We start from the raw sequence: 26116 nt of genomic DNA, 5'->3' as shown, positions 1-26116 counted from the left end.
ATTGAATATTCAAATACACGGATTATTCACTGAACCAAGAGAAATCCAGGAAAAACAAAAAACAATTACGTTGTGCTGATAAAGTCCTTTACTTTCATTTTGGAGTAAATAAATAACTTGCCAGCACTTGTGGAAGAAAAAAAAAGAAAGGCAAACGTGGGAAAAGCTTAATGAAATCCCAGACGCACTCCTTTTTGCATCATACCTTCATTTGAGTTTTCCTGCAGCGAGTTGCTCGAGTCTCCGGGAGGATTCGGTGTGTTAGACTGCCGAGCAGCTGCATTCTGCAGTGTCGAGGTTTTCGTGCTTGCCCCGTTTTCATGAATTCCTTCTCTTATCTTTGGATTTGGGTGGGAAAGAGAAAAATGACAATATGTTCACACAACGTTTGACATGGAGCACTCCAAGCCAAATATAAAGACAATGAACAAAGAACAGTCTATTCTGTTCATCTTTCTCAACGAGATTGCCGCTGACGCTTCTCATGCTTGTTATTTAGAATCATTGGTGAGTTCTGCTGTTGTTCCAATGGCAAGTTGCAACCACTAGAGATGAACCTCGAAATGAGCATCTCTGTGAGGATAGATTTAACTACGGATGTCGTGTCACATTCTTCTTTCGTACGCAGCATAAGGCTGCAGGGCAGTACCATTGGTAGAGGACACGGCTGGGCCGCTAATGGGCAATTTTGGAATTTGTTCATGGTGCAGGTGATAGCTCGCCTACTCCTCACGAAGGACCATTGGGGATCTTCAACGTCCACCAACTAATGCCGGCAGACAGTAGGCCCGTTAAATATCCATCCGAGGGATATGGCGCACACACTCATTAATCACCCTGCCTGTGAAACACTGGGATGACAGTTTGTAGCTGGGTTAGGATTCAAACCCAGGCTAGAACGTTTAGAGGTGAGTGGGTGTACCTCTTGGCCCTCCTGTCAACTGTTGTCATATGATATACACATATACAGTACATATACATGTGTGTGAAGCCTTTTCTTTGATTTCTATACAATTCCATACCCCTGGGTCAATCTACTTCATAAAGTACCCCCAAATATATCCACAAACCATCGGATCTGTGGACATAATTGGGGAGGAATGGGACGGGTAATTTATTGAGAAGCAATTGGGTACAAGAATGTTATCTGTGCCGAAGCTGTCAGGCTTCAACCTCTGATAAATTCGTATTGTTGCGGGGGCCGGGCGTCGGCCGCGAGCACGACCTCGAAATGGAGCAGCAGAGTCGGCTCAACCGATCGCCCGGAATTTAGATCGTACCTTTTCGGAAAACTCCGGGTCCCTTATTGGATCGAAGTTCGCCAATAGACAGACCACGTGGGGTAGGGTCGATTGCCAATTTTAATTCACCTAAATACCCACGTGGTCCAAACTACCGGGGAAATTCACCCTCGACGGCACCTGCACGGAACAAGCCGCTTAGCGTACTCGAACCTTGTGCGATCCGAGCAGTTTATCGCCGAGGTCCGTCGGTCCCAAATATGCCGTTACAACGGCAACAGCCTGGCTAATTTTCCAACACACAGCACACTAAGCCAATGGAGGAAAGGACACGAACGAGCGGATACATTTCACAAATGGGGATGTTTATTTACAATAATAATTGGGGAACGAGGGAAGCACGCAAGAGCAGAGTTAAACCGATTAGAAGTAATGCACGCATATACAGCACGGCACTTATACAATTCACTACTTATCTGACTGGCACCACAAAACACATACGCATACACCCAAAAGAATCGGACCAAATGGTCTTTATTGAGGCCTGTCTCAGACCCGTCCGCCTCGTGCGGTCTTCAAGGACCAGGTCCTCGGGGCAGAACTGGACCCCCAGCACGATCCAGACACCCTCACGACCGGGCTCCAGGCGAACGAAATCCAGCAGGGTGAAAGCTGGCAAGAGAGAACCTTCCATTGCACCGACCACTCCGTGCGCAGACGCTTTCACACTCAACCGCCCTGCGCGCAGATGTTCACTCCTTGCCAGAACCCTCAGAACCTTCGAACGCGCAGACCACGCCTATAATTACACCCCCCCCCCTCTTCAGAGGGAGGGGGAGGAGCGCCTCCTCGCGACCCTCCCTCTCTCACTGGCTGGTTTTGGCGCGCAAATCGCTCTTCGTCTCTCCCACTGGCCAAAATGGGTGGCAAGCTCCTTGATTGGCCCCGTGGCGTGGTGACATCACGCGGAGCCCTTTCCTCCTATCACGGAATCTGATTGGCTGGGCGACGGTCACCTCACTCGTTGCACGTTGATTGGTCGAGGACCGCTGCTTGGCTCCTCCTTGAACTCCGCCCACCATGACGTCGGCCAGAGCGAGGTGAAGGAAGTGAAGTAAAGGTGAGGGTGAGGGTAATGCGGTGTCGTCGGCGTTGATGTTGGTGGTGTAAAAATAAACGAAAAGAAAACCTGACTATTAAAATAACTCAGCAGCGCATGAACATTTAATTACCCATTACACCAGGGAAGGGACCCTAACTGGCAACACGTACTTACCGATATAACTGATCTTTAGGACCTGTATGTTGAGTGCAGTAAACTTCCAAATTCGTAACAGTATTTCTTAAATAAGAGGTGCATTATATTGAGTGCCATTTTCTTTATTATTGTTATCTTGTTTGTACGCGACAGCTCACTTCTGGCATCTCACCTCAGTCATCTTTGGTGGTTTGGTGGATGGATCAAGGGCTACCAAGCATGGCAAAACCTGTTGGTTCAGGAGCAAACTCGGGTCCATGCGACAGTTTGCGCCACCAGTTGATAATATGCATCAAATACGTCACACTAAAATGAGTGACAGTTCCTGTGCCACTCCATCATACCAGAGAGCTAATTCTGCACATGCGCATTTGCTCTAAATTTTTATGTGCAAAATCATTTTCACACGGGGAACGTCGACATCGCAATAGACGCTTGCAATTGCTTAATCGAATTGGGAAAAAAAAATTCAATACGGATACTTTAATCGAGCTGAACGAGAACCATAACATATGATGCACACGCCACGTAGAACAGAGAACGGATGTAAATCTATCAAGTAAATGCTGCATCAAGTATTTTTCATACATATACATGTATTTACGACTTTGCTTATTTATGATCGGGTACAGAACTTTCTATACTCTATCTCATTCTTCTTTTTCTAGAAGTCATCATCAGTGGTGCAATGGTTAGAGAATCCACCGTCGGTGTGGCCACACCATGTCACAGTCTGGAAGGTGAGCCATTCAAACCCTGAATTAGTCACATCAAACACTTCAAAAATGGTATGTGCCGCTTCCTTACTTGATGCTCATCATTCAAGAAGGATAGAGCAACAAAGCACCACCAGTTAGGGTTGGGATTAGGGTTAGTGCAGGCTTGTGCAGGCTTGAACCATTGTGCAGGCTTGAAGGGCCAAATGGCCAAATTCACCTGTGTTGAGGTTCTTTGCAAGGGAACTCATATTATCATTAAATGGTGTTCCACGTCGTCTTACTCAGTCAACGTCATGCTTTATGTGTGCAAACCTAATTCTTCACTATAACTGCCTGAGCAATGACCTTCGACAAATATTCTCATGAATTTATTTTTTTTAATCACTTTCAACCGTACATTGTGCATTCATTAGGAGAGTGCCTTTTTGGTAAGTTTATTTTAACGAGTCATTTGTTGCGTCATTCCATCATCTTTGAACTGTTTGCAAAAATTATGACTATATTATTACAGCTCCGTAGTCGTCAGTTCCCGTGCTGACCAGCATTTGCCGTGACAATAAATCAGGCTCAAAGACAAATACCACAAGGAGTTGGTCGTCGCCTGGAAAAATCAGGGTTTTCCCATGGACAAGTGTGGGTCACTTTATCATGTGCAACAGGTTTTCACAGTATCAGTTACGATGGCGGGCCACAACAACACACATTTGCCAAAATGATCGTTCTTCCATCGTTACATATTTCATATGGCCCCAAATGTCAATTGCATACACGAGGTTTTATGAAAACATGTTTAACGAGAAGAACACTCGGTAGAGCGCATACCTCCGCCACGTAATACCTGATCCACGAGAACATATCGGGCCCAACCTCTCAATGGTGAAAAAAATCACTGTCGAAATTAAATAATTCTCATATCCAGAAACGGGTTTGGATCTTCACCAAAATCGAAACAATTCATCCTTGCAACACACCCAACCTGTCCAACATGTTTCATCTGAATCCGTCCACAACTTTCAGAGATCTCGTACTATATATTAATTTAGCCCCGTCTCTCAATGATGAATAATCACTTAAAAAAAAATTTCTCGAATCCGAATCCGGATTCGCATCGACACCAAGATTGAAAAAAAATTCTTCCTCGTCACAAACACAAAATGCCCACCAAGTTTCGTCCGAATCCGACCACAACTTTTTGAGATATCGTGGTATATATCATTTGTAGCCCTTTATCTCAATGGTGAAGAATCACTTTAAAAATTCTACGAGTCGGATCCAGATCCCCATCTTCAGCAAAATCTAATCAGTACATCCGTATGACACACCCAACCTGTCCACAAAATTTCATCCAGATCCGTCCACAACTTTTTGAGATATCCTGCACACAAACAAACAGAAAGGGGTGAAAACATGACATTATTCACCTTCGGTGGCGGAGGTAATAATGTGCACTAAATATGACTCGGTGGGGTCATACCAGTATATCTATATTATTTATGCCTGGTGTATTGTAAGGTCAGGTCAGGTCAGGCCAGGTATGGGAGCATGCGCCAGAGCAGCATGTCATTGCGTCCACTTTCCGCTGGTACTCCAGGGGCCGACGACTGGCCATCCCCCAGGCAGATGCCTGGCCCATCCCCATCTCCTTGAGATGCCGATCAACCTGCTGCCACCACGAGGCGCGTGGTCGGCTCATTGGCCTCCTCCACTCAGGAGAGTCCCTTGCTGAGAGAATCTGGTGAGCAGGACCAGCGTCAGGAAAAGGAGCCACATGTCCATACAGCTGCAGTTGATGCTCCCGGACTATGCAGGTAACAAATCTCATTTGAGTCTCTCTCAGCAACCGCGAGTTGGACACAAAGTCCAAACAGTGATAGCCAAGGATTCTCCGAAGAGATCTGGTACCAAAGGAATTAAGTCTCCGTCTCAGATCCTTGGTTAGAGTTCAAGTCTCGCATCCATAGAGCAAGACTGGAAGCACCAAGGACCTGAACACTCGGACTTTCGTCCTCCTGCACAGGTACCGGCAGCGCCACACCCCATTATCAAGTGAATCAATGATTCCCCAGGCCCGACCAAGACGTCTATTGACCTCTGACTCACAGCCAGCAGAGGCATGAAGATCACTGCCAAGGTAAGTGAATCTCTCCACGACCTCAACATCCTCACCAAAAAAAAGGCACAGACAGGACAGCAACATCCAAGATGTCATTGAAAGCCTGGATCTTAGTTTTGACCCAGGAAACCCGTAATCCCAGCGGCTCCCACTCCTCATTCAGCACCTCGAGGGCCCCCAAAAGGATGTCCAAAGTCTACACAAAGATGACTGCATCATCTGCGAAATCAAGGTCAGAGATCTTGACATTCCCAAACGATGCACTGCAGCTTGATCTCTCCGACATCCTCCCTGGAATCCAGTCCATACAAGTGCTGAAAAGTGTGGGGTCCAGTACACACCCCTGACAAACTCCAGTAACAACTGGAAATAAGTCTGAGATGGTATCACCACATCTCACAGCACTCTCCGTACCAGAGTAGAGTTCAGACATCAAATCGATCAGTTTTGGTGGCACCCCACGAAGACCAAGAATCCTCCAGAGGGCATCCCGATTCACTGAATCAAACACATTACAGAGATCAACATAAGCTGCAAGCAGCCCCTGCCAACACTCTTGTCTGCGCTTGGTGAGGACCTGAAGAGCAAGGATATGGTCAATCGTAGACCTCTTTGGTGTAAAGCCTGACTGCTCTGGACGCTGGTGATCAAGCAGATGGTGGCGAACCCTATCAAGAATTATCCGAGCAAAGACCTTGCCCGGCACTGAGAGCAGCGTCTCCCTTCGGTAGTTGCAGTCTTGGCGATCATCCTTCCCTTTCCAGAGAGGGACAACAAGGCACTCTTCCAGTCAGTTGGGATGATGCCTGTGTTCCAGGCAGAGCACAAAACTGCATGCAACGACACGAGTGCAGCATTTCCACCAGCCTTGAGAAGTTCGTCATGGATGCCACAGATCCCTGGAGCTTTACTCCATTTCAACCAGTTCACCGCAGCCTGTGTTTCCACAAGTGAAGGTGGACCACAGTTGAATGGACGGTCAGCAACAGTGATTGTTACACCCCTGACGTCCAACTTGACAGCTGGTGGATCAGCCTGGTACAACCGCTCAAATGCACCGGCCCAGAGGGCCTTCACTTCGGACTCCTCTGTCAAGAGCCTACCACCCTCTGCTCTAATTGTAGTACACCGAGGGATGGGCTTGGATGAACGCAATGCGCAAATTCCCCTGTAAGCAGGACGAGAATCACTTGACCACAGATGATGCTCTACCCCCTCACAGATTCCTCACACAAAGGCCTCCTTGTCCACCCTATGTGCACACACAGTTTTATGCCTCAGCTCCCTGAACAGCTCAGCTCTGCCATTCAGCCTGGCCTTGCGACTCTGGTCAATGGTATCCAGTGTCCCTTGAGAGACAAAATTCTTCTTTGCCCTGGGGTGAGTTCCAAGACATCCACCGGCAACATCAAGGACGGTGGTCTTGAAGGCGCTCCACAACTCTTCAGGACCTCCCAAAGCACCAAGACCCTCCAAATCTCCACTCAGATTGTTTGCAAATGCCTCAGCTGCGCTCTCATCCTTGAGCTTCCCATCATCCAGCCAAGGCTGGGATGGTACCATTCTCCTGGATTTAAGGTGCAACTTCAGAGTTGCTACAACAAGCCGGTGGTCAGTATTGAGGAAGTGAGCACTCCGGTGGACCCTGCAGTTCTGGATCAACCTCCAGCGACCATCAACGAGGACATGGTCAATCTCCTTTGCCACACCGCCAGCGTTGGAATACCAAGTCCAGCGATGAGCGTGTGGGCGCTGAAACCATGAACCAGCCACCCTAAGTCCATGACTTCTTGCAAAGTCAAGGAACTTCGTGCTATTCTGGTTCATAGTTCCTGACCCATGGGGACCAACACACATCTCATAACCATCCCTATCAGTTCCAGTCGATGCGTTGAAATCCCCCAAGACGAGAAGTGTATCTCGTCTGGGGCACTGATCAACCACAGGCTCAAGCGTGGCATAGAATGCATCCTTCACGGTGAGATCACTCGCCTCAGTCGGAGCATAAACAGAGACGAGGGAAATGACACCGAAGGAGTGACGAATCCTTAATCTCATAATACGCTTGTTGACCGGTGTTACCTCAATTATCATTGGAGTCAGCTTATTGGACACAGCTGCAGCAACTCCTTTGGGAATGGTAACCATCAGAGCGACCAGACCAATAGTAGGTGTAACCACCCACCATGAACCACCCATCTTTGTGCTATTATTCCTATAGAATGTGTACTCGTACAAGATCAAAAAGTTTGGTTAATGCAAGAATAAAATCATTCCATTAAAAATTAAACACTACATCATTCATCCCCTTCTAAGTACTACCCTCCCCGCACATATACACTTGTTCCAGCATTCCTGACACTGTCAGAAACATTTCTGCAAGTCCTCTTTGTTAATCGCCTTCAGAAGGAAGGTCTGTTGTGTTGGATTTGATGTCTTCCATCGTGTCAAATTGCTTCCTTTTTATCGTTTGTTTCAATTTGGGGAACAGCCAGAAGCCGCACGGTGCCAAGTCGGGCGAATAAGGCGGATGCGGGATCACAGGAATGTTTTGGCACCATTTTTTTTTGGATAGAGAGCGACGTATGGCAGGGTGCATTGGCGTGATGAAGGAGCCACTCATTCTTCCATTTTTCTGGTCTTTTCCATCTGACTGCCTCTCGTAAACGTTTCATAACTTCCACGTAGAAATCTGCAATAACGGTAGCACCTTTGGGAAGAAATTCTGCGTGAACCATTCCTTCCATGTGGAAGAACGCAATCAGCATGACCTTCACCTGTGATCCCTGTGGTGTCCGGAGGGCAGTGAGGCACGTAGAGTCGTGAGGGTTGCCGTAACTCTGTTTATTGCGTGTCCGGATGTACACCACTGTAGACTACCACACACCTCTAGCGGCGCGAACAACTATATGCATTGCGGACACGTGACTACCAACACCACTCCTTCACGCCCCCACAACGCTCTCCGCATTGTGCTTTGCACGCGTATGCCAATACGCCACATTCCTCCCTCCTAAAAGCATGATCATAAAATGACAATCATAATGATAAGCATAATCAGCAAAGAATACTACGATATAAAAAATAAAGAGGAACAAAACGACATCAACCATGCAAAATCTTCCAAGTACCACGTCGCTCGATCCAACCCTGGGGTGATGGTTGGGCTGTGAATCACCCAGATGAGACGGAACAAAAGAAAACGTGCTTCATTTGCACAACCTGTTAAAATAATGCCGTCGTCTTAATCTAGCCCATAATTCAGCCTTCTATCCCCATAACAACATATATCGTGTTGGTGCGAGTGAGTTGAATCCCAAATGCAGTGGACTGGTGCTCGAGTACTGAGTTGCACGATGAAACCAATGATGTCTGCAGACCACAACTAGAGGGGGAGCACTTGGGAGAGTGCAAAACCTCCGCCGCCAATACTGCTGGGTCACTCGAGTGAACCTTATATCTTATTCATTAAATATGATGTCAACAGTGCTGACAGTTATAGTTCTTTTCTCCAACATTTTTTTTTTGGGGGGGGGGGGGGGTTGGAAATCACTTAAAACATGTAGAAATGCAAAAAAAAGAAATCGAAATTTTGTTGAAAAAAAAGTTGCAAAAATTTTTTTTCTCTTACAATTATTTTTTGGGGGGGGGAGGGGTTGGAAATCACTTAAAACATGTAGAAATGCAAAAAAAAGTTTTTTTCTTTAACAATTTTTTTGGGGGGGTAATTTTTTGGGGGTGGGGTGGAAATCACTTAAAACGTAGAAATGCAAAAAAAAAATTCTATTTTTGGGGGGGGTAACAATTTTTTTGGGGGGGGGCTGTAAATCACTTAAAACATGCAGAAATGCAAAAAAAAATTCTCTAAATTTTTTTTTGGGGGGGTGATAAAGTCAAAAATTTAATGGCATGATCCTTGGACCATACCTAACCCCCCCCCCCCACCAAGTTTCGTCGAAATCCGTCGAGGAGTTTTTCCGTAATACTGTTCACAAACAAACAAACAAACAAACAAACAGAAAGGGGTCAAAACAGTAACCTCCATCCATCTTCGAAGATGGCGGAGGTTAATAACCATGGCCGCGTAAAAGATATAAAGAGGAAAGTTTGGGAGCACAGTATCACTATGCAGCAGAAGCGCCCCCAGGCGGCCCATGCTAACACGCCATCCGGCGAGGTCGAGGTGACATGATTAGACGAACTTCCCGCGCCCCCGGCCGACAAGCTTGCTCGTCCCCCATGGACAGAAACAGGTAAACACGCTGAGTCCGCCAGACATGAGGGCGCCGTCGCTGGCGGGAGCAGCGGGGAGGGCGGCCTTGGGAAGATAACACCCGGCCCCCACGAGAGTAACGGGAGGGTGACGCTGAACAGCGAACCTGCCCCGGCTCCCCACCCTTAACCTGAACCAGGCAATTAGCCGGCTGCAATACCAGCAATCCCATACAAAACCACGCATCAAATCCAGTCGAGATCTCCAAACACGTCCACACGGACGATCAGCGTACACTGCATGCACAGCCACGTCATAAAGCAGCAAAAACATCGTCTGCGCAGATGCAAACTTCCCTTCACGTACAGCGCGTTCCCACAGTATAACGTAAATACATGAGAGGGCAGCGAACCGCGAACTGTCATCGAAGCCGGAGATCTGAAAGACCTCTTTATTCGCAACCATCGTCCGCGAGCTCGTCACATCAAAGAAAGCATTGATCCCAATCAAACACATTATGGTCACACGCGGACAGTCGGCATTTGCTTTAATAATGCCATGTTGAATAACTCGTGCCGCGAGAATCATACACACAACAATTAACAATTTATGAACCACGCTGCGCGCACGCCTCTTGGTTGCCACGACGTTGAGGCGACTTGCGTGCCGGTCCCCATCTGAACGTTGAAGAGGGCATTGTCGATGTTCGCGTTCCGCGAACTTCTTGAATGCGACCGGCTCGCTCCAATCCCCCGCTGAAATCGCCTGAACGACACGGGTGTGCACTGTATCATGAGCGCAGCGGAAGAGCGAGAGTCCGTCGCAGCTGGCACGGCCCCCGTTGCTCCAGAACCGCATATCGTAGTTGCAGGAAGCAATGAACGGAAACCCATGTTGCATCGTCGCGGCTCCTGCCCTCGGGTCTTGAGGGAGGCCCGGGCCCAAACGGAGGTACGGGCCCCGAAGGAGACACAGGTGCACCTGGAGGTACGCACTCCGAAACAGGAACCTCCTCACACCAAAACTCTAACCGGCCCGACACGGGACGCCCAAGGCCACTGGCTGGCGCCAACCAGTCTAGCCTGAGGCTAGCCAGCCAGTCCCGGCCCAAAAGGGCGGGCCCCTCCCCTCGTACCATGAACAATGAGAGTAGGGCGCTTTGACCTTGGTAGACCACCGAGACGTCTGTCACAGCAAGTGGTGCAATCGCTTCGCCTTGACCAGGTGAATACACAGCGAAAAGGTCGTCTTGACCAGGAGAATACCGCGGAGGTCACGAGTGGTCCGTCCGCCCATGACCGACACCACGGCCCCGGTATCAACTTGAAACACGATCGGTGCCCCGTTCACCTCGACCTCCACTGTCATTGGTCTTGTTACCTCTGGACCAATTGAAAATAGGCTCAACATCGGCTGCATTTCCTGCTCCGGGCCGCCGGGATCGCTATGCCCAGGCTGCAGGCCGCGCTCCAGGTCGCTGGGGTCGTCCCGCACCTCGCTATCCAACACCTTAACGGCGGCCCCCGCCATTCGACACACACGCTTCAGATGTCCCACCTTGTGACAATGCAAAAACATGGTGTTTTTATACGGGCACACCTGCCGCAGGTGCTGTCCTCCACACCCCCAGCACCCCTGTGTGTTCATCTCGCTGCCCACGCGGCCGCGCTGCGGCGTGCGGCCCCGGCCCGCACCGAAAGGCGTGCGCGTGGCCTGGGGCACCTGGGTCATTGCGTGGACCCCGGGGTCACCCGACATGCCCCAGCTGGAATCACCCGTCACGCCCTGGCCGGCGATGGCGCGGACATCTGTGAGTGTCTGCTCGACAGCTGAAGCAGTCTCGACCGCCGAGTGGAATGTAACGTCGACACCTCGCATTCGCAGAATCGCCGACACCATCTTCACATCTTGCAACCCAGAAATAAAGCGATCTCTGAGTCGAGCTGGATGCTTCCCTGCCGTGAACTTGCAAGCCACGGCCGAATGCTTCACCCGCGCCACAAAATCTGCGACGCGCTCCTCCGCACCTTTCGCGAGGTGATCGAACTGGTATCGAGCCAGCTGCACTGACTTCTCCAGCGCCATGTGGGCTTTCATCTTCTCTACCACGTCCTGAAATGACAGCCCGTCATCACTGGGCTTGTCTGGTGCCACCAAATCACTCAGCAGTCGATAATACTCCGCCGACAGCGAGGCGAGCAAGATCGACTTCTGTTAGCTCTCGTCGACCACATAATTCGCGTGGAAATAGCACCCCAATTGTTCTGAAAACAATTCGAAGTCGTCTCCGACGAAAACGGGCACTCGTCCATGCGCCGTGCCCTGACCTTCCACCATCCTCGAGCCGTCCTGCCGTTCACTCGACGCGAATTCGCAGGCGACGGCGAGATGTCTGGCTGCAGGACTCGACCCGCACCGAAGACTGTGCGTGCGGCCGCGGGCGCGCGAAACTCGCGATGCGCTTCCCTGGGCATCTTTTTTTTAACGCACCTTTTTGATTGACACACCTTTTTTGGTCTCGGTGACGCGGGTGTCTTCCACTGGGACTCTGTGCTTTCATTTCCAGATCATAGCCATAAACCAAGGACTCATCACCCGTTATCACCCGGGGTAAGAATGCTGGATCCGAAATGCATAGATCAAACAAGTTGGATGAAATAATGACACAATTTCCTTTTTGGTCATCTGTGAGGATGTGCGGAACAAACTTTGTGCTGACGCGTCTCATGTTCGAATCGTCTGTCAGTCTGACCTTAACAGAACCAAACAAAAAACTGGTCTCTCTTCCGCGATTTCTCGAATGGTTAAAACGTCGGTTTTCATGGATGACAGTGCTGACCTGAGCGATGTTTTCATTAGTTCACGTTGTTGACGGACGACCGCTTCTTTCATCATGTTCGAGCGACTGATTTCCTTCCCAACACCTTTGAAACCACTTGAAAACAATCTTCTTTGTCACAGCTTCATCTCCGTAGACCGTTCCGAGCATTCCGTGTTTTTCTGAAGCCGTCTTGCCAAGTTTTAAACAAAATTTCATGTTTGCACGTTGCTCAAACTTCGAGATTTTCTACAAAAGCACCAGACACCACAAACGCGTGCTCACACAAAGCAATGCCACGGCACACCTGCGCGTCGTAAAATTGTGTTTGCTGCGTGTTTGGCAAGTGAGATGGTGAGCAAAATAAGCCCCGCCCACTGACCTCAACAATGTTCACGCATTCATTAGTCGCGGCACCATTCACTGAACTTTTTGATCACACCTCGTCTGAACTTGAACATGTCGATCTTGGAGCAGTGGAACTACGTATATGCAGTCATGAAAGAGTGAACACTAGCGTTATCAGGAACCATGACACGAGATAAAATATCTAACGGTATCTAAATGAACAAAAAAAGAGCAGACGATAGAAGCCACTGGCAAGCATATAATATATCATGCAAAGATTATGCTGTCCACACCTCTTCCAGCTCGATGTGTGACTTGGAGTGCTGCCCATGTGTCAGGATATCCAAAAGATTGTCCACCATTCGTGTGGTATAGTCTCCACATCCATGCACATATTCCTGAATGCTGCAACCACATATATGTGCAGATGTGTCTGCATGAATTGTAAAGTATAGCTTTCATGTTATCGTGGTGGAATAATAATAATAACAACAACAAACAAAACTAGAGCGAAATCAATGGCGCGCAACCATAAATCCCCACACTTCCCACCTATAGCAAAGTTGAAAGATGGAGCAAAGTTCCACCAGGAATGACCCCACATCAAATTTGAGCAACATTTTTTTTTTCTCCCCGATTTGGCCCATATGACCCGAGGTCCCCATCCCCTGGGGGCATTAACAAGAAGGTCAAATTGAAAACAATTTTAAATATTTCACACGTCCACCAATGTCGATTGCATATACAAAGCTACATTGAAAAATGGTTTAAAAAGTGCCCGTAATGTCATTTTTTGTTATTTGACCCCACCCCAGGGGACAGGGCCAAAAATGACTGCTCTTAAACCTTCCTCCCACATGGTGATCATGACAACCAAATTTGGTGAATTTCTACCCAACCCTTCAGGAGGAGATAGCATAACGAACGGACGGACATATACAGACAGACGAACAGAGCCGATTACAATATCCCCGGTTTTTTTTCCAAAAAGTCTGGTTGACAATAAACAAGCGTATTAAACTGCACATCAAAAACCGGATATAGGACACCTTCCCGTTATGCCAGCAAATGCCATACCTGAGTGCGTACTGCAGGCTCGACTCGTCGCCATATGTGGAGTATAACAGGTCGGACTCATTCTTTCCCAGATTAGCAAATGTTGAATCATACTGAGGAGCAAAGGAGCTGAATGGGCCATAGCTGAGGTAAGTTACTGGAAAACAAAAGAAAGTACACAATCACATGCATTTCTCGCAATCCCCTTGCAAGGGAAGTCATATTATTATTAAGTCGTATTCCACGTCATCTTGCGAAGTCAGCAACAATTTTACGCATGCAAAGGACCATCTGGCAACTCTGCCCACCCCCCCCCCCTACCCCCATCGACTTTCTGAACAATCCTCTTGAGGAGGGTCAGTCTTTCAAACCCTGGTTTCACTATCAGCCATGATCTTTCTTGGGCAAACCACATTTCAAAGTTGGCCTCCAAAGCCAGCCATCCACAGGGCATCCTCTGTCATGCAAACTCCTTCCTTGGAACACCTGAACTCCTATCCACCTACAAGGCCTTCATCCGCAGCTTGATGGAGTCCTGCTCCCCTCTCTGGTCTGGCTCCCCTGCCTCACATTTTGTTCAGCTTGACGCCGTGGAAACCAAGGCCTTCCAGATCATTGGAATCTCCCGCACTGAAGGTTGCTGGTCTCTCCGTCTTCTACTGGCTCCTTTCTGCTCTTGCACCCTCTGCTCTTTCTGTGCTTCGACTATGGATTAAAAATATATATAAATCAAATATTTCAAAACATTGACTTCAACCAACTCAAAAACGAGTCATTACTTCGGCTAACTAACACAAAATGGATCGTAACTACTTCGAGAAGCCCAGGATGGGCAGAATTTGTAAAAATGCTTTAGAAGTTGTGAAAAACAAATTGCCTTTGTGCCAAAACACAGAAGAGCTTGCAATCAATGTGTAATACCAGCAGATGCATGGATGTGAAAATGGTGTCTGACAAAAAAGACGGAGCCTTTAATCACCATGCAAAGATGCCGTCTCAACATAGCAAAAATAGTGTTACACGTGTGGGGTACAGGTTAGATAGTGAACTGTAATGTCTCAGCATGGACTGTGTGCTCGTGTAGGATTGTTCATTTGGACCTGGAAACAAGGACTTCACATTTTGGCTGAGATCATCCTGTTTTGGTATGCCCGAGGAAGGCAGTGTTGTGTGCAGTAGAAAAGTTATCGAGGTTTAGGGTGTCATGTGATCTTTGATTCCTGCCTGAACCAGCAAGGGCAGGCAAGGTGAGGAGAGGGACCCCGCAGGGGGTAATTAGTACGAGGTCGCCGCAGCATGGGATACAATTAAATTCACTCCATTCTCCCCCCTCCATCCAACGCAGGCGCGGGCCCGAGGACATAATGTCGTCAATGTCGTCACCTGGGGTGCGCCCCCTGGGAGGACTGCAGCAATGAATGCTGTTGTCTGGGTCCACCGTCTATGAAAAGTGCCGCAATTGTCTGGAGCTACGGGCCATATACTGATTAGCCAGTGGTAGTAAGACATCTTCTGAGTGTCCACAGTGCATCACTTGAGCAGCAAGAGGAGTTTGGAAGGGGGGTGGGGGGACTATTTAGGCACCTGAGAAGTGACTTTCTTTCTCCATTTTTGCAGGGGACATCCGTTGATGCTGGAGCTCTGCTCTACTGTCGGGGACGCTTCACTGTGCCACGGTCTCTGCCAAGCTTGGGTCTGCCTGTGCTGCACGGCTTTGCTCTGCTCTCTTCTCCATGCCGTTCTCTCGAGGACATTAGAGAGCTTTACCAATCCTTCCATGGCGTGTTTGCAAGTGCATGTGCGAGTGGTTGTCCTTACTCCTTGTTGGTATGTGAAGATTATTTCTTCATTCATTATTGTCGTTGATCGTCTGTCTTCATCTGCTGGATCTATCTCTCTTCGTGTCTCATGCTTGCATCCTTTTTATTGAAAAGTTCCTTATTTTGCAAGATTGTGCAAGTCTGCTCTGCAGTCTGCCTCCCACATGTCGCTCATTTCAGCAACATTGGCAAATTTCTGGGGTTTTAAATTGGGTTAAAATCCTGACAACCAGCACGGGATTGTCCCACATTTAGAATGGGATCGCTTGCCTCCACTCAGGCACGCGATCACTTCCAAATTGACCTCAAACCAGGAATCGGCAAAGCAACTGCTTCAGCATTGTGCAGCTCCTCAAGCAACTCATTATTAAGTCACGACGCGGGTTCAGAAATGCGACAATTGATAAAAACCAAACTGCATTCAATTAAACATCGGTCAAATTATTGTCGTCGCTTATTTAAAATAAAAAACATCGATTTATTCAATTTTTTGGAAACTAGTGTCATTTCTGGCACCGAAAGTCTCATCAAATGATAGTCGGTCACATACTTGAGGGGAATTTAGCAGCACAGGGAATAACGCTTCATTTTAGCAGTTATCTCAATGAGCATTTATTTTTACAATTACCGAGAGAAGTTCGAGAGGGACAGCGCACAAATGTAAAAACACACATAAGAGAGTATCATACTTGGGTCAATGCGGTTGCGTTTGTCCTCTTTGAATCCTTGAAGACAGCTTGTTCCCGTCTGCAACTTGCTCATCAACATACCCAAGGTCACATGGTACTCTTCTCCCTCTGCAAAGAGACCCAGCACGTGTGAAGACTCATGCTTCCGAGAAACATCATAGTCAGGGTATTACAGAAATGCATTTTCATCTTACCAAAGCCACATATTCCAGTTGACCCGCAGCCAATTTTGGAATGAACAAAAACAATTGTGTTCGTCTCACGCTCGCATACAAACAAAAAAAAAAAGATCTGAAAGCATATTTATTTAGAGATTCACAAAGCTCGAGTGTTTCCTTAACTTGTCAAGACAATACAAATACTTTTACGGCAAAATGGTCTCGAATGCAAATATATTATTCTCACGTAGGACAAGTCCATTTGCACTTTCCTTTTTTTTCTCAAGCACCTCTGTACCTCCGGAGCACCCTCGTAAATTCACTTTTTCTCTCTCTCTACGACAGATTCTGAACTGAGTTGAACACTGTACAAAGCCTTACTGTGGTAATGAGTTGCTCCAAAGCATAGTACCATTCTTCCAGGGCTGGCATAGTTTGAAGGGCGATCCATATTCTTAAGGGAAACTTTAGGTTTGGAAACTCCAGGAGACTTTCGTGGAGCCATTTACTCACCTTTTCATTTTCTGGAAAAATTACAGGTCATCGGTTGATGTCACAATTTTATGTTCATGCATTTCCTCACAGGAAGGTGTTTTGTCCAAAAATGAGCAGTGATCGTTTGAAAAAGCAATTTTGTTCAAGATGTTGAGCAACTATTTCCATTTCATCATGTTGCACATTATGAACACTGACAGGTACAGGCTGTGCAGATAATTGAGTGTTTCGTGCTAAGTTACCGTTATATATTGGTTGAACAAGAAAATTTGTTTCCTCATATAATGATATTCAGTTATCCAAAAAGAACTGGTGGCCAGCGGTTTACATCCATTGACTTTGCGCATCACCACCAGCTTGAGCAATTTTGAAGGAGACATATACACCTTGCAGCTGACTAACCCAAAAGGAAGTTCAGCTTTTCTTCAATTATTATTTGATCAGACCATGGTTCATACCCTCTCATTGTTAAAGCTCTTTCTTTTTATAAATTATAAGAGACAATGCCTCTTCACATCAACGTTATAATTAACATTAGAAAACATTCCAAAATGCTTGGTCATTGGTTGATGTTGATGGCCTCCAACAAGACATTTATGATTATTGGTATCTCCCGCGATGAGGCTGAGTCTTTGTGCCTCTCACTCTCTCACCGCAGGCAGATCAGTGGTCTTTCTGTCTTCAACCATCTCCTCTCATGTCTCGCCCCTCCTGCTTTGTCTGCGATATGTCACTCCCCCCCCCCATATTTCCGCAGGGCGCTTAAGGTCCGCCAACAACCCCCTTCTGGTAAAATTACCAAAATCACGAATCACTGCTCACCTTCACTCTTGTGTTCCTCTTTTACCCCTCCTTTGGAACAAACTCCCACACTCTCTTCAATCCCATTCTTCCCTCCAGGTCTTCAAAACAGCCATTCAACACCATCTCTTATCTTCTCCCATCCAAAACCTCGATCTTTTCTTCCCCCGTTAATCCACCCCAAACCAACCTCCTTCGAATTCCCTGCTTTCCTTCCTGAAATTCCCTGTAATGTCCATCTTGTTTACCCCGTGTTCCCCGCCCAATCCCTCTCCCTCTCCCTTCCACAGATCTCCTCACGTCTCTGTTCCCCACCGTTTTGTCCCTCCCTCTTCCACCCCTCTTGTCTCCTGCCCCCCTTGTTGTTTGTTGTTTGTTAGCTCTCATACGAGCCTTGAAAATGTATATAACAAAAAAATTAATAAATGCAATGCCCGTCTGTGTCCGCTTTGTATTCAAACTAAACTTGACAAAAACAACAGCTAAAAAAAAATGTACATTTTATTCATGAGTGTTCTCCATATTCTCATAATAAAGCTTTGTTGAAAATTTGATGACAAAAGATCAAATGGTAAAAAGGTTATGGCTGAGACAAACACAGACAAACAAAAAAGCAGTTGTAGCGAGACATGCAAAAAAAGAATAAAAACCCAAAACGGAGCTTGCAAAATCAGTTCCTGCGGCCTTGACCTTTTGACCTCAAAAGCAAAAGGCTTCTAGCGTTTGATTGGTGACCCAATTCAGTGACCCAATATGCAAAATCTGTTAAATTTTCAAGTCAATTGGATGAAAATTGACGATTTTGTGACCTTCACCATTGACCCTTTTGACACAATTATTAATTATGGTTCTCCATATTCTCATAAAGATTTCTTGAAAAGTTGATGAAAAAAGTTCAAATGGTAAAAAAAAGTTATGGCATGGACACGCACGCACGCACGCACACGTTGGCTTGTCATCCGTTTTAGAGGTCATTTTCATACATATATATATATATATATATATATATATATATATATATATATATATATATATATATATATATATATATATATATACACATATATATATACATTTATATATATATATATATACATATATATATATATATATATATATATATATATATATATATATATATATAGATAAATATAAATATAGATATATATCGATCCCCTTGGAATGGAAAACAAATTTTTTTGTATAGTAAGATGTTAAGCTTCCATGAACTTATAAGCAGCAGTACTTTTCTGGTGATAGATTTGCATTTACTTATTAATCACAGTTTTTTTTTCTGTGCAGTGTCCTCTGATGTTTGTTTCGGTGAATGACTGACAACTGTGGAAATAAGTGGCAATAAAGACACCATTAACAAGGGGATAAAGGCACTTTGTCAGAGTAAAAGATTGCATAAATGAAGAAATTGTCATTCTCATGAAGGCGAGCGACGAAACGTGTCGGCGGACAGGTAGAACAATGGATGGAACAACAGAATGCTGGTTGAAGTATATATATGTTAACCGCCATGAGAAACATGAAGCTGATGTTTCGAGCATGAACCCTTCATTGGAGCAAAAATACAAAAGGAATGTATGATCAGTCCAATAAAGCAGGCAGTGGAATTTCCTTTTCCAACATTTTATCGTTAAAACCACTCTTAACCTCAAATGGAAGGTAGGGGGGTAAGAGGTCAATAAATTTAGCAGATGTTAGTAATTTCACGATTGAGGTCAACTTGGGTTAGGTTTAACCAATTTTTAAAAGTTTAAAACAGAAAATTTCCAAAGGAAAGGATCTGTAAGCACAGAGATGCGTACACACGACTTTTATCCATTTGTTTAAGAGAAATACATGGCTCACCAATTGCCTCTGGATTAGCACGATTCACGATGCCCAGAGTAGTTGTGCCATCTTCATCCTGTCTCAGGAATCCAATCTGCATTCATTATGACAGGAAGCTCAATAAAATCCATTATGATACACGCTCAGTGTGATAACATTTGCAACAGAAATATTTCCTTTCATAAAGAAGAAAATTTTTCACAGTGAGGCAATATTTATTCATGACAATCAGAAGCAAACCACAAGAGGTCAACTACTCATGATGTCATTGTGCCATGGAGAAATGAAGAAGATGATTCCTCAGCAGGAGGAGATATGTGGCCAGGAGAATGGTGAATTGAAGGACAGCTGATGACGCAAAACTTTTAAAAGGCACTCTTGTGCACACAACCCATCCCATAGTGTCCCCACATAACCCCGACATATTCTGTGTCTATACTATAACACTGTGTGTCCTTTCGTCGAGAAGGTCAATAAGGTTGTGTTCGGCCTTGACCCAGCAGCGGTACTGAGAAGGGCACAGATGGGCTGATTGCTCATATTCTCAAGCCCTGCTCTGCTGTTCTTGCTTCCCACCAGTCTGCCCTGTTCAGTCTGTCCTTCTTTGGCTGCCTCCCCTCGACACAGAGGTCAGCAAACATCACCCCAGTCCAAAAGAAGAGTGCAAAAATAGACCGTGCCCATGATAGGCCAGTGAGATTGCTTCCAGTTATAAGCAAAGTCATGGAATCCATCATTGCTTCCAATGTTGTCTTTCCTGTTTTCAAAAAGTTTAATCTTTGACCATTGGTTTGGATTCTGAGCCAGTTATTCAACTTGGGACATGCTTCTGCTCCTCTCTCAGCAATGGTTGATGGCCCTCAATCTCAAACAAGAGGTTAGAACCGTCTTCCTGGAGATCCAAATCTGCGGAGGTGAGAACTGCAGCAACCTGAACCAAGAAGTTTGGTGTATTGTGCTGCACAAAGTTGAATCACCTGTTCAATTGTAAAGAGAATTATCCACGGAAGTAGAGAGGACATTGATGTAGAGTGTAGACCAAGAACAAGATCAGACCTAAAAAGCTGCCTTGCAGGACAACAGCTTCAAGAGCAACCTTGAGAGGGAATGCCGTCATTGGAACCCGTTCTTTCAGCTCAAAGATAAAATCTGGTAGGCATACCAATCCATTGCTGAGTTCCAAGAAGAAACATATCCACAATAGAATATCCAGGGCAGAAGCAGGGCTGAAGGTAATAGATAAAATTGTTCGGGAAGAGATAATGTCTGAAGTTTGTAGCAGTGAGAGATTCCATCACTTTGCTGATGATGAAAAGAGGGATGACGAGTCTATAATTGAACAGATCAAACATGGAACATATATTCTGAAGAGATAATATTTACAACTTTCCAAGATTAAGGCAAGAGATTGTCTGAGGAGGACCTGGATAAGAGCGAGGAAAGAGGAGAACGTAGGACCAAAGCAAAACCAGCAGCAGAGGGGATGTTGAGATTAACAAGAAAAACACTCAGTGGAGTGCATACCTCCACCAAGCTGAACTACTAAAGGTTTTGTATCCCACTGATTGGCCGGATCTGCATCCAAACTTGGACTAAAATATAATCGGCTTGCTCTGGTCAACGTCCCAAATCATCCATCAAGCTTTGTCATAATCTGTCCACAAGTTTTTGAAATATCAAACTATGTATCGTTTTTGGTGCCATCTCTCAATGGTGAAGAATCACTCACAAAATTATATAAAAATAGGACCGCCTGTCCTGAAGCTCACCTGGATCAGGAGCAAGTCACTCAAACCCCTCGCAGACCTCCTTCGACCCTGAATTTTTTGATGTCGTGAACAAACTTTTTGACACAGTCTGGCACCCTGCCCTACTCACCAAACTCTCTTCCCATGGTATTCAAGGCCATCTCCACTCATGGCTCTCAGACTTCCTCTCCTGTCGCAGTCAACGTGTGGCCCTAAATGGAGTTCTTTCATCCCCTCTTCCTGTGCAGGCTGGAGTTCCTCAAGGTAGCGTTCTGGGCCCTGTTCTTTTTCTGGTTTTCATCAATGATCTCTCGGACTCTCTGGAAAATCCTCTATTTCTCTTTGCTGACGACTCCACCCTCTGCCGTACCATCTGTCATCCCTCAGACCGGCAAGCAGCAGCTTCTTCACTCACTGCAGATCTGGATAAAATCACAAACTGGTCCAACACGTGGAACATGTCTTTCAATCCAGACAAATCTCACACTCTCACTATGTCTCTTCGAAAGGACCGTTGACAAAACCCCCCCATCCACTTTCTCAACAATCCTCTGGAAGAAGTCTTTTCTTTCAAGCTTCTGGGTCTCACTATCTGCCATGACCTTTCCTGGGAAAGTCACATTTCCAACCTCGCCTCAAAAGCCAGTCGCCGACTGGGAATCCTCCATCGTGCTAAGTCCTTCCTCGGCCCTCTTGAGCTCCTGACCACTTACAAAGCTTTTGTCCGTAGCCTGATGGAGTACTGCTCTCCCCTCTGGGCTGGTGCTCCTGCCTCCCACCTTTCTCGGCTTCACGCTGTCGAAACCAGGGCATTTAAGATCATCGGCATCTCCCGCAATGAAGCTGAGTGTTTGGGCCTCTCACTCAATCACCGCAGGTTGGTCGGTGGTCTTTCTGTCTTCTACCGACTCCTCTCCAGCCTTGCCCCCCCTGCTCTCTCTGCGATTTGTCCCCACCACATTTCCACAGGGCGCTCAAGGTCCGCCAACAACCCCCTTCTGGTAAAACTACCAAAATCACGAATCACTGCTCATCTTCACTCTTTCATTCCTCTTTTTTCCCGCCTTTGGAATAAACTTCCTCACTCTATTCTTTCCCATTCTTCCCTCCAGGCTTTCAAAACAGCTGTTCACCACCACCTCTTTTCTTCCCCCATCCAAATCCTCGATCTTTTCTACCCCCGATAATACACCCAAGCCCACTTCCTTCATTTCTCCTGCTTTCCTTCCTGAAAGTCCCTGAAATGTCCATCTTCTCTTCGCCATGTTCCCCGTCCCATCCCCATCCCTCTCCCTTCCACAGTTCACCTAATGTGTCTGTTCCCCACTGTTTTGTCCCTTCCACTCCCGCCCCTCTTGTCTCATGCCTCCTTGCTGTGAGTTGTGTGTTAGCTCTCATACGAGCCTCGACCAAGGTATACAAAAAAAAATAAAAAAAATAAAAAAAACTTGGGTCCATCACGGGTGATGAAAGTTGTGGTCAAGTTTCATTAACCTCCGCCATCGAAGATGGACGGAGGTTACTGTTTTCACCCCTGTCTGTTTGTTACTTACGAAATCTAAAGGCCACAGTGAGGTCAAACATAATTCCGTAAATTAATGTGGAGAAATGGAGTATTTTGCTTCGGTCGACATTACGAGTTCGTTTTAACTTCGATTTTAATTTTGTCCTCGGTTTTTGCGATCGCTTAGGACGCTTAACCCTGCGTTAGTACCATGGTTTTTTTTACGCCGTTAGTACCCTGGGGTGTTTGAGCACCCCAACTTTTAAATTTTTAAAATGAAGCATGTAAGCAAAACTAGCATGAAGTTCAACTCATTTATTTAGTGAACGTATGCAGGATTATACATATAATTATATTTCAGTTTGATTTCATAGTACATGAGTACATAAATACATCAAGACAATCATAGAAAACAAAATTTATCAAAACTCATTAGCTACAGCAGAAACATCCTCATCACTCACTTTCATCACCTGATATATTTATTTTGGCACTCAATGCAACTGACAGTCAACTTGCTGTGTTCTTTACACGCATGTTTACCACACTGGTGACACACTGTTTTCACTTTATGATCGCGTGACCTGGGACAGAATGCACATCTCTTTGCCCCCTGTGACGAGTGGGGTGTGGGGGCATTGAGCATGCAGGGAACCTACTTTTTGATAATTCCTGGTTTATTCTTACCTCCAGAATTTGGGTCAATTTTGTTATCATAGTGCATGCTGCTGACAACAACATTGTTCTCCTTCTTACTCTACGGGATGTATGAAATCCCTAGTGTCATTTTGTCTGTGAAATCTAGTGTCATTTTGTCACTATGAAAATCTAGTGTCATTTTGTCTGTGAAACCAAATATGCTGTCATAATTACATCTGTTCTTTGTCTCTAAGAATTCCTTAGGAATTTCAGGCTTATTTTTCAGTACCTTGTTAGTACCCTGAGGTATTGTCTCTCTGCCCACTGAGAAATGACGTCTACCTCTCACAAGAGTTCCCACAGGACTATGAAAAATTTTGAGCGCACTCAACACACAGAATCGTGAAGCTACTGCGGAGAAAATGGATATTAGTGCGCACATCTAAAGAAAATGGGACATTTAAAAAAATTGGGGTTTCCAAACACCCCAGGGTACTAACGCAGGGTTAACACCCGGTTGTCGAAATTCTGGTAAAATCGGATGTTTTGGAGACGTTTTAAGATTGTATAAAAATATTTCACTCGCCGTGTCACGGCTTGTCAGGTGGTGGAGCGCGCTCAAGACGCGTCGGTGAGTCACGTAAAGGTTTTGCGTGTGCGCGCTGACGGTTTTTTCGATAAAGATGGTGTTTAAAAGTCATTTTTTTTATCCCAATAAAGGTTATCGTCACATGCCTGACTCGCTAAGCCGTCGGATTATGTTAAAATTGTTGGTGGATGGCCGAATATTACGGTTTTGTGACTTTGATAAAATAATATTAAATAATTGCATGGAGAAATGGAGATTTTTGCTTCGGTCGACGTTACGATTTTTGATGGTTTGGTACAGAATCATCGTAGAAACTTCTGGTTTGCGTCGCTACCTTCTCGAGAGACAGCTTTTATTAGACAAGGTCAGAGGTCAAGTTGACGATTTCGTAAGTACCAGTCTATGACTGCTTGTTTGTTTGTTTGTTTGTGAACAGTATTATGGAAAAACTCCTGGACGGATTTCGACAAAACTTGGTGGGGGGGTTAGGTATGGTCCAAGGATCATGCCATTAGATTTTGTACTTGGTCCAAAGTCCAATATGGCCGCTATGGCGGCCATTTAGAAAAAATATTTGAATTTTTGTTTTTGCATTTCTACATGTTTTAAGTGATTTCCAACCCCCCCAAAAAAATTTCGATTTTTTTTTGCCATTTCTACATGTGCGTCGATCTCGTTTAGTTTATTCAATCGTGGTTCAGTAGAGTCTGATCCGTTTTGACCTACAATGAAGAGGATATCAGGTTCACTTAAGTGACCCAGCAGTATTGGCGGCGGAGGTTTTGCACTCTATCGAGTGCTCCCCCTCGAGTTGAAATTGTGTGTGTAGTTAGAAGAGAGCAAATACCTATTTTTGGGGGTGGGGGGTGTCAAAAAACCCTCCTTAAACCCCACTTAAAGAGCGCAGATTTTGATGCGGTCGATACACTTTGGTACATCACGAGTGAAGAATGTTGTGGTCAACTTTTATCAAAATAAAGTGTGTAGTTTCGGAGAAGAGAGCACATATCTATTTTGGGGGGTAAAAAATCCCCCCGTTGACCCCCTTAAAGAGTGCAGATTTTGATGCTGTCAAAAAACTTTGGTATATCATGAGTGAAGAATGTTGTGGTCAAGTTTCATCAAATCGTGTGTACAGTTTCAGAGAAGAGAGCAAATACTTATTTTGGGGGGTCAAACTCCCCCCTCCCCGTCAACCCCTTTAATGAGCGCAGATTTTGATGTGGTTGATAAACTTTGCTCCATCACGGGTGATGAATGTTGGGGTCAAGTTTCGTCTAAATTGTGTGTGTAGTTTCGGAGAAGAGAAAATACCTATTTTGGCAGTCTTTCTGTCTTCCACTATCTCCCCAGTGCAATGGGGAGATCATCTGTATTTAATCAACGATGATTGAAGTAAAGACCGAGTCCTGGGGAATTTCACCATCTTAAAATATACATACAAGCCAATAATCACTGCATCTGTTTAAGTTTAACACTTAACACATTAATGGTGTGTACGAACTTCTCATTATCATCCTGATACTTATATTGTTTCCAACAAAAGTTTTTGAAATATTCACAATGCAGAGGGGGGCACCTGCTACAGGAGAAAAGCTCCAAATCCATGCCTGGTAAATTCTTTGTAATATTCAGCATTTTTAAGTCTCAAAAATCTCAGTAAAACATTTGTTTGACAAAACATTATCTCCTGCAGCGTATATTTGTTTCTTTTAACATTATATGTTTGATCCAGCACATAAAAAGTGAAAACAGAATGAGGTTCTTTGTCTCACCTTACTGTTCGGTTTAATTCGTGCCAAACGATCTTGGGCTTCGTCGGCAGCATGTTCTACCAGTGCCAGAACATGCTCACCTGCCGTACTGTCTGTAAAGCTGCATGCTTCGCCATCACCTTCATTATCCAGCAGACTGCAAGGAGCATGCCATGTGAAAATTCAAGGGACAATCATTTGAATTGAGCAACTTACTGCAAGTCCAAACCTCGTTAATAATTAAGATCAAGCTAAAACAGCAAAAACACCGCAAGATAAACTTTTTCATGCAATTAAGATAATACACCCGA

The 26116-nt window shown here is 45.6% G+C and overlaps 1 protein-coding gene across 3 annotated transcripts in view; it reads right to left on the bottom strand.

Annotated features, from left to right (window-relative positions):
* LOC147016537 (bromodomain-containing protein 7-like) overlaps positions 1-26116 on the bottom strand; it is a 126942-nt gene that overhangs the window by 50271 nt on the left and 50555 nt on the right. For all 3 annotated transcript variants that reach the window (XM_085845274.1, XM_085845273.1, XM_085845275.1), the window contains 6 exons: positions 25827-25962; positions 19590-19665; positions 16276-16383; positions 13788-13923; positions 13004-13115; positions 206-338 (listed from right to left, as the gene is read on the bottom strand). In XM_085845274.1, the coding sequence (XP_085701400.1) occupies positions 206-338; positions 13004-13115; positions 13788-13923; positions 16276-16383; positions 19590-19665; positions 25827-25962 (701 nt within the window). The remainder of the gene's footprint in view (positions 1-205; positions 339-13003; positions 13116-13787; positions 13924-16275; positions 16384-19589; positions 19666-25826; positions 25963-26116) is intronic.

This window comes from Eptatretus burgeri, chromosome 11 (genome assembly GCF_056783735.1).
Source record: "Eptatretus burgeri isolate ZD-2024b chromosome 11, Ebu_testis_v1, whole genome shotgun sequence".
Classification (NCBI taxonomy): domain Eukaryota; kingdom Metazoa; phylum Chordata; class Myxini; order Myxiniformes; family Myxinidae; genus Eptatretus; species Eptatretus burgeri.
This window is presented reverse-complemented; position numbering and strand designations above follow the sequence as displayed.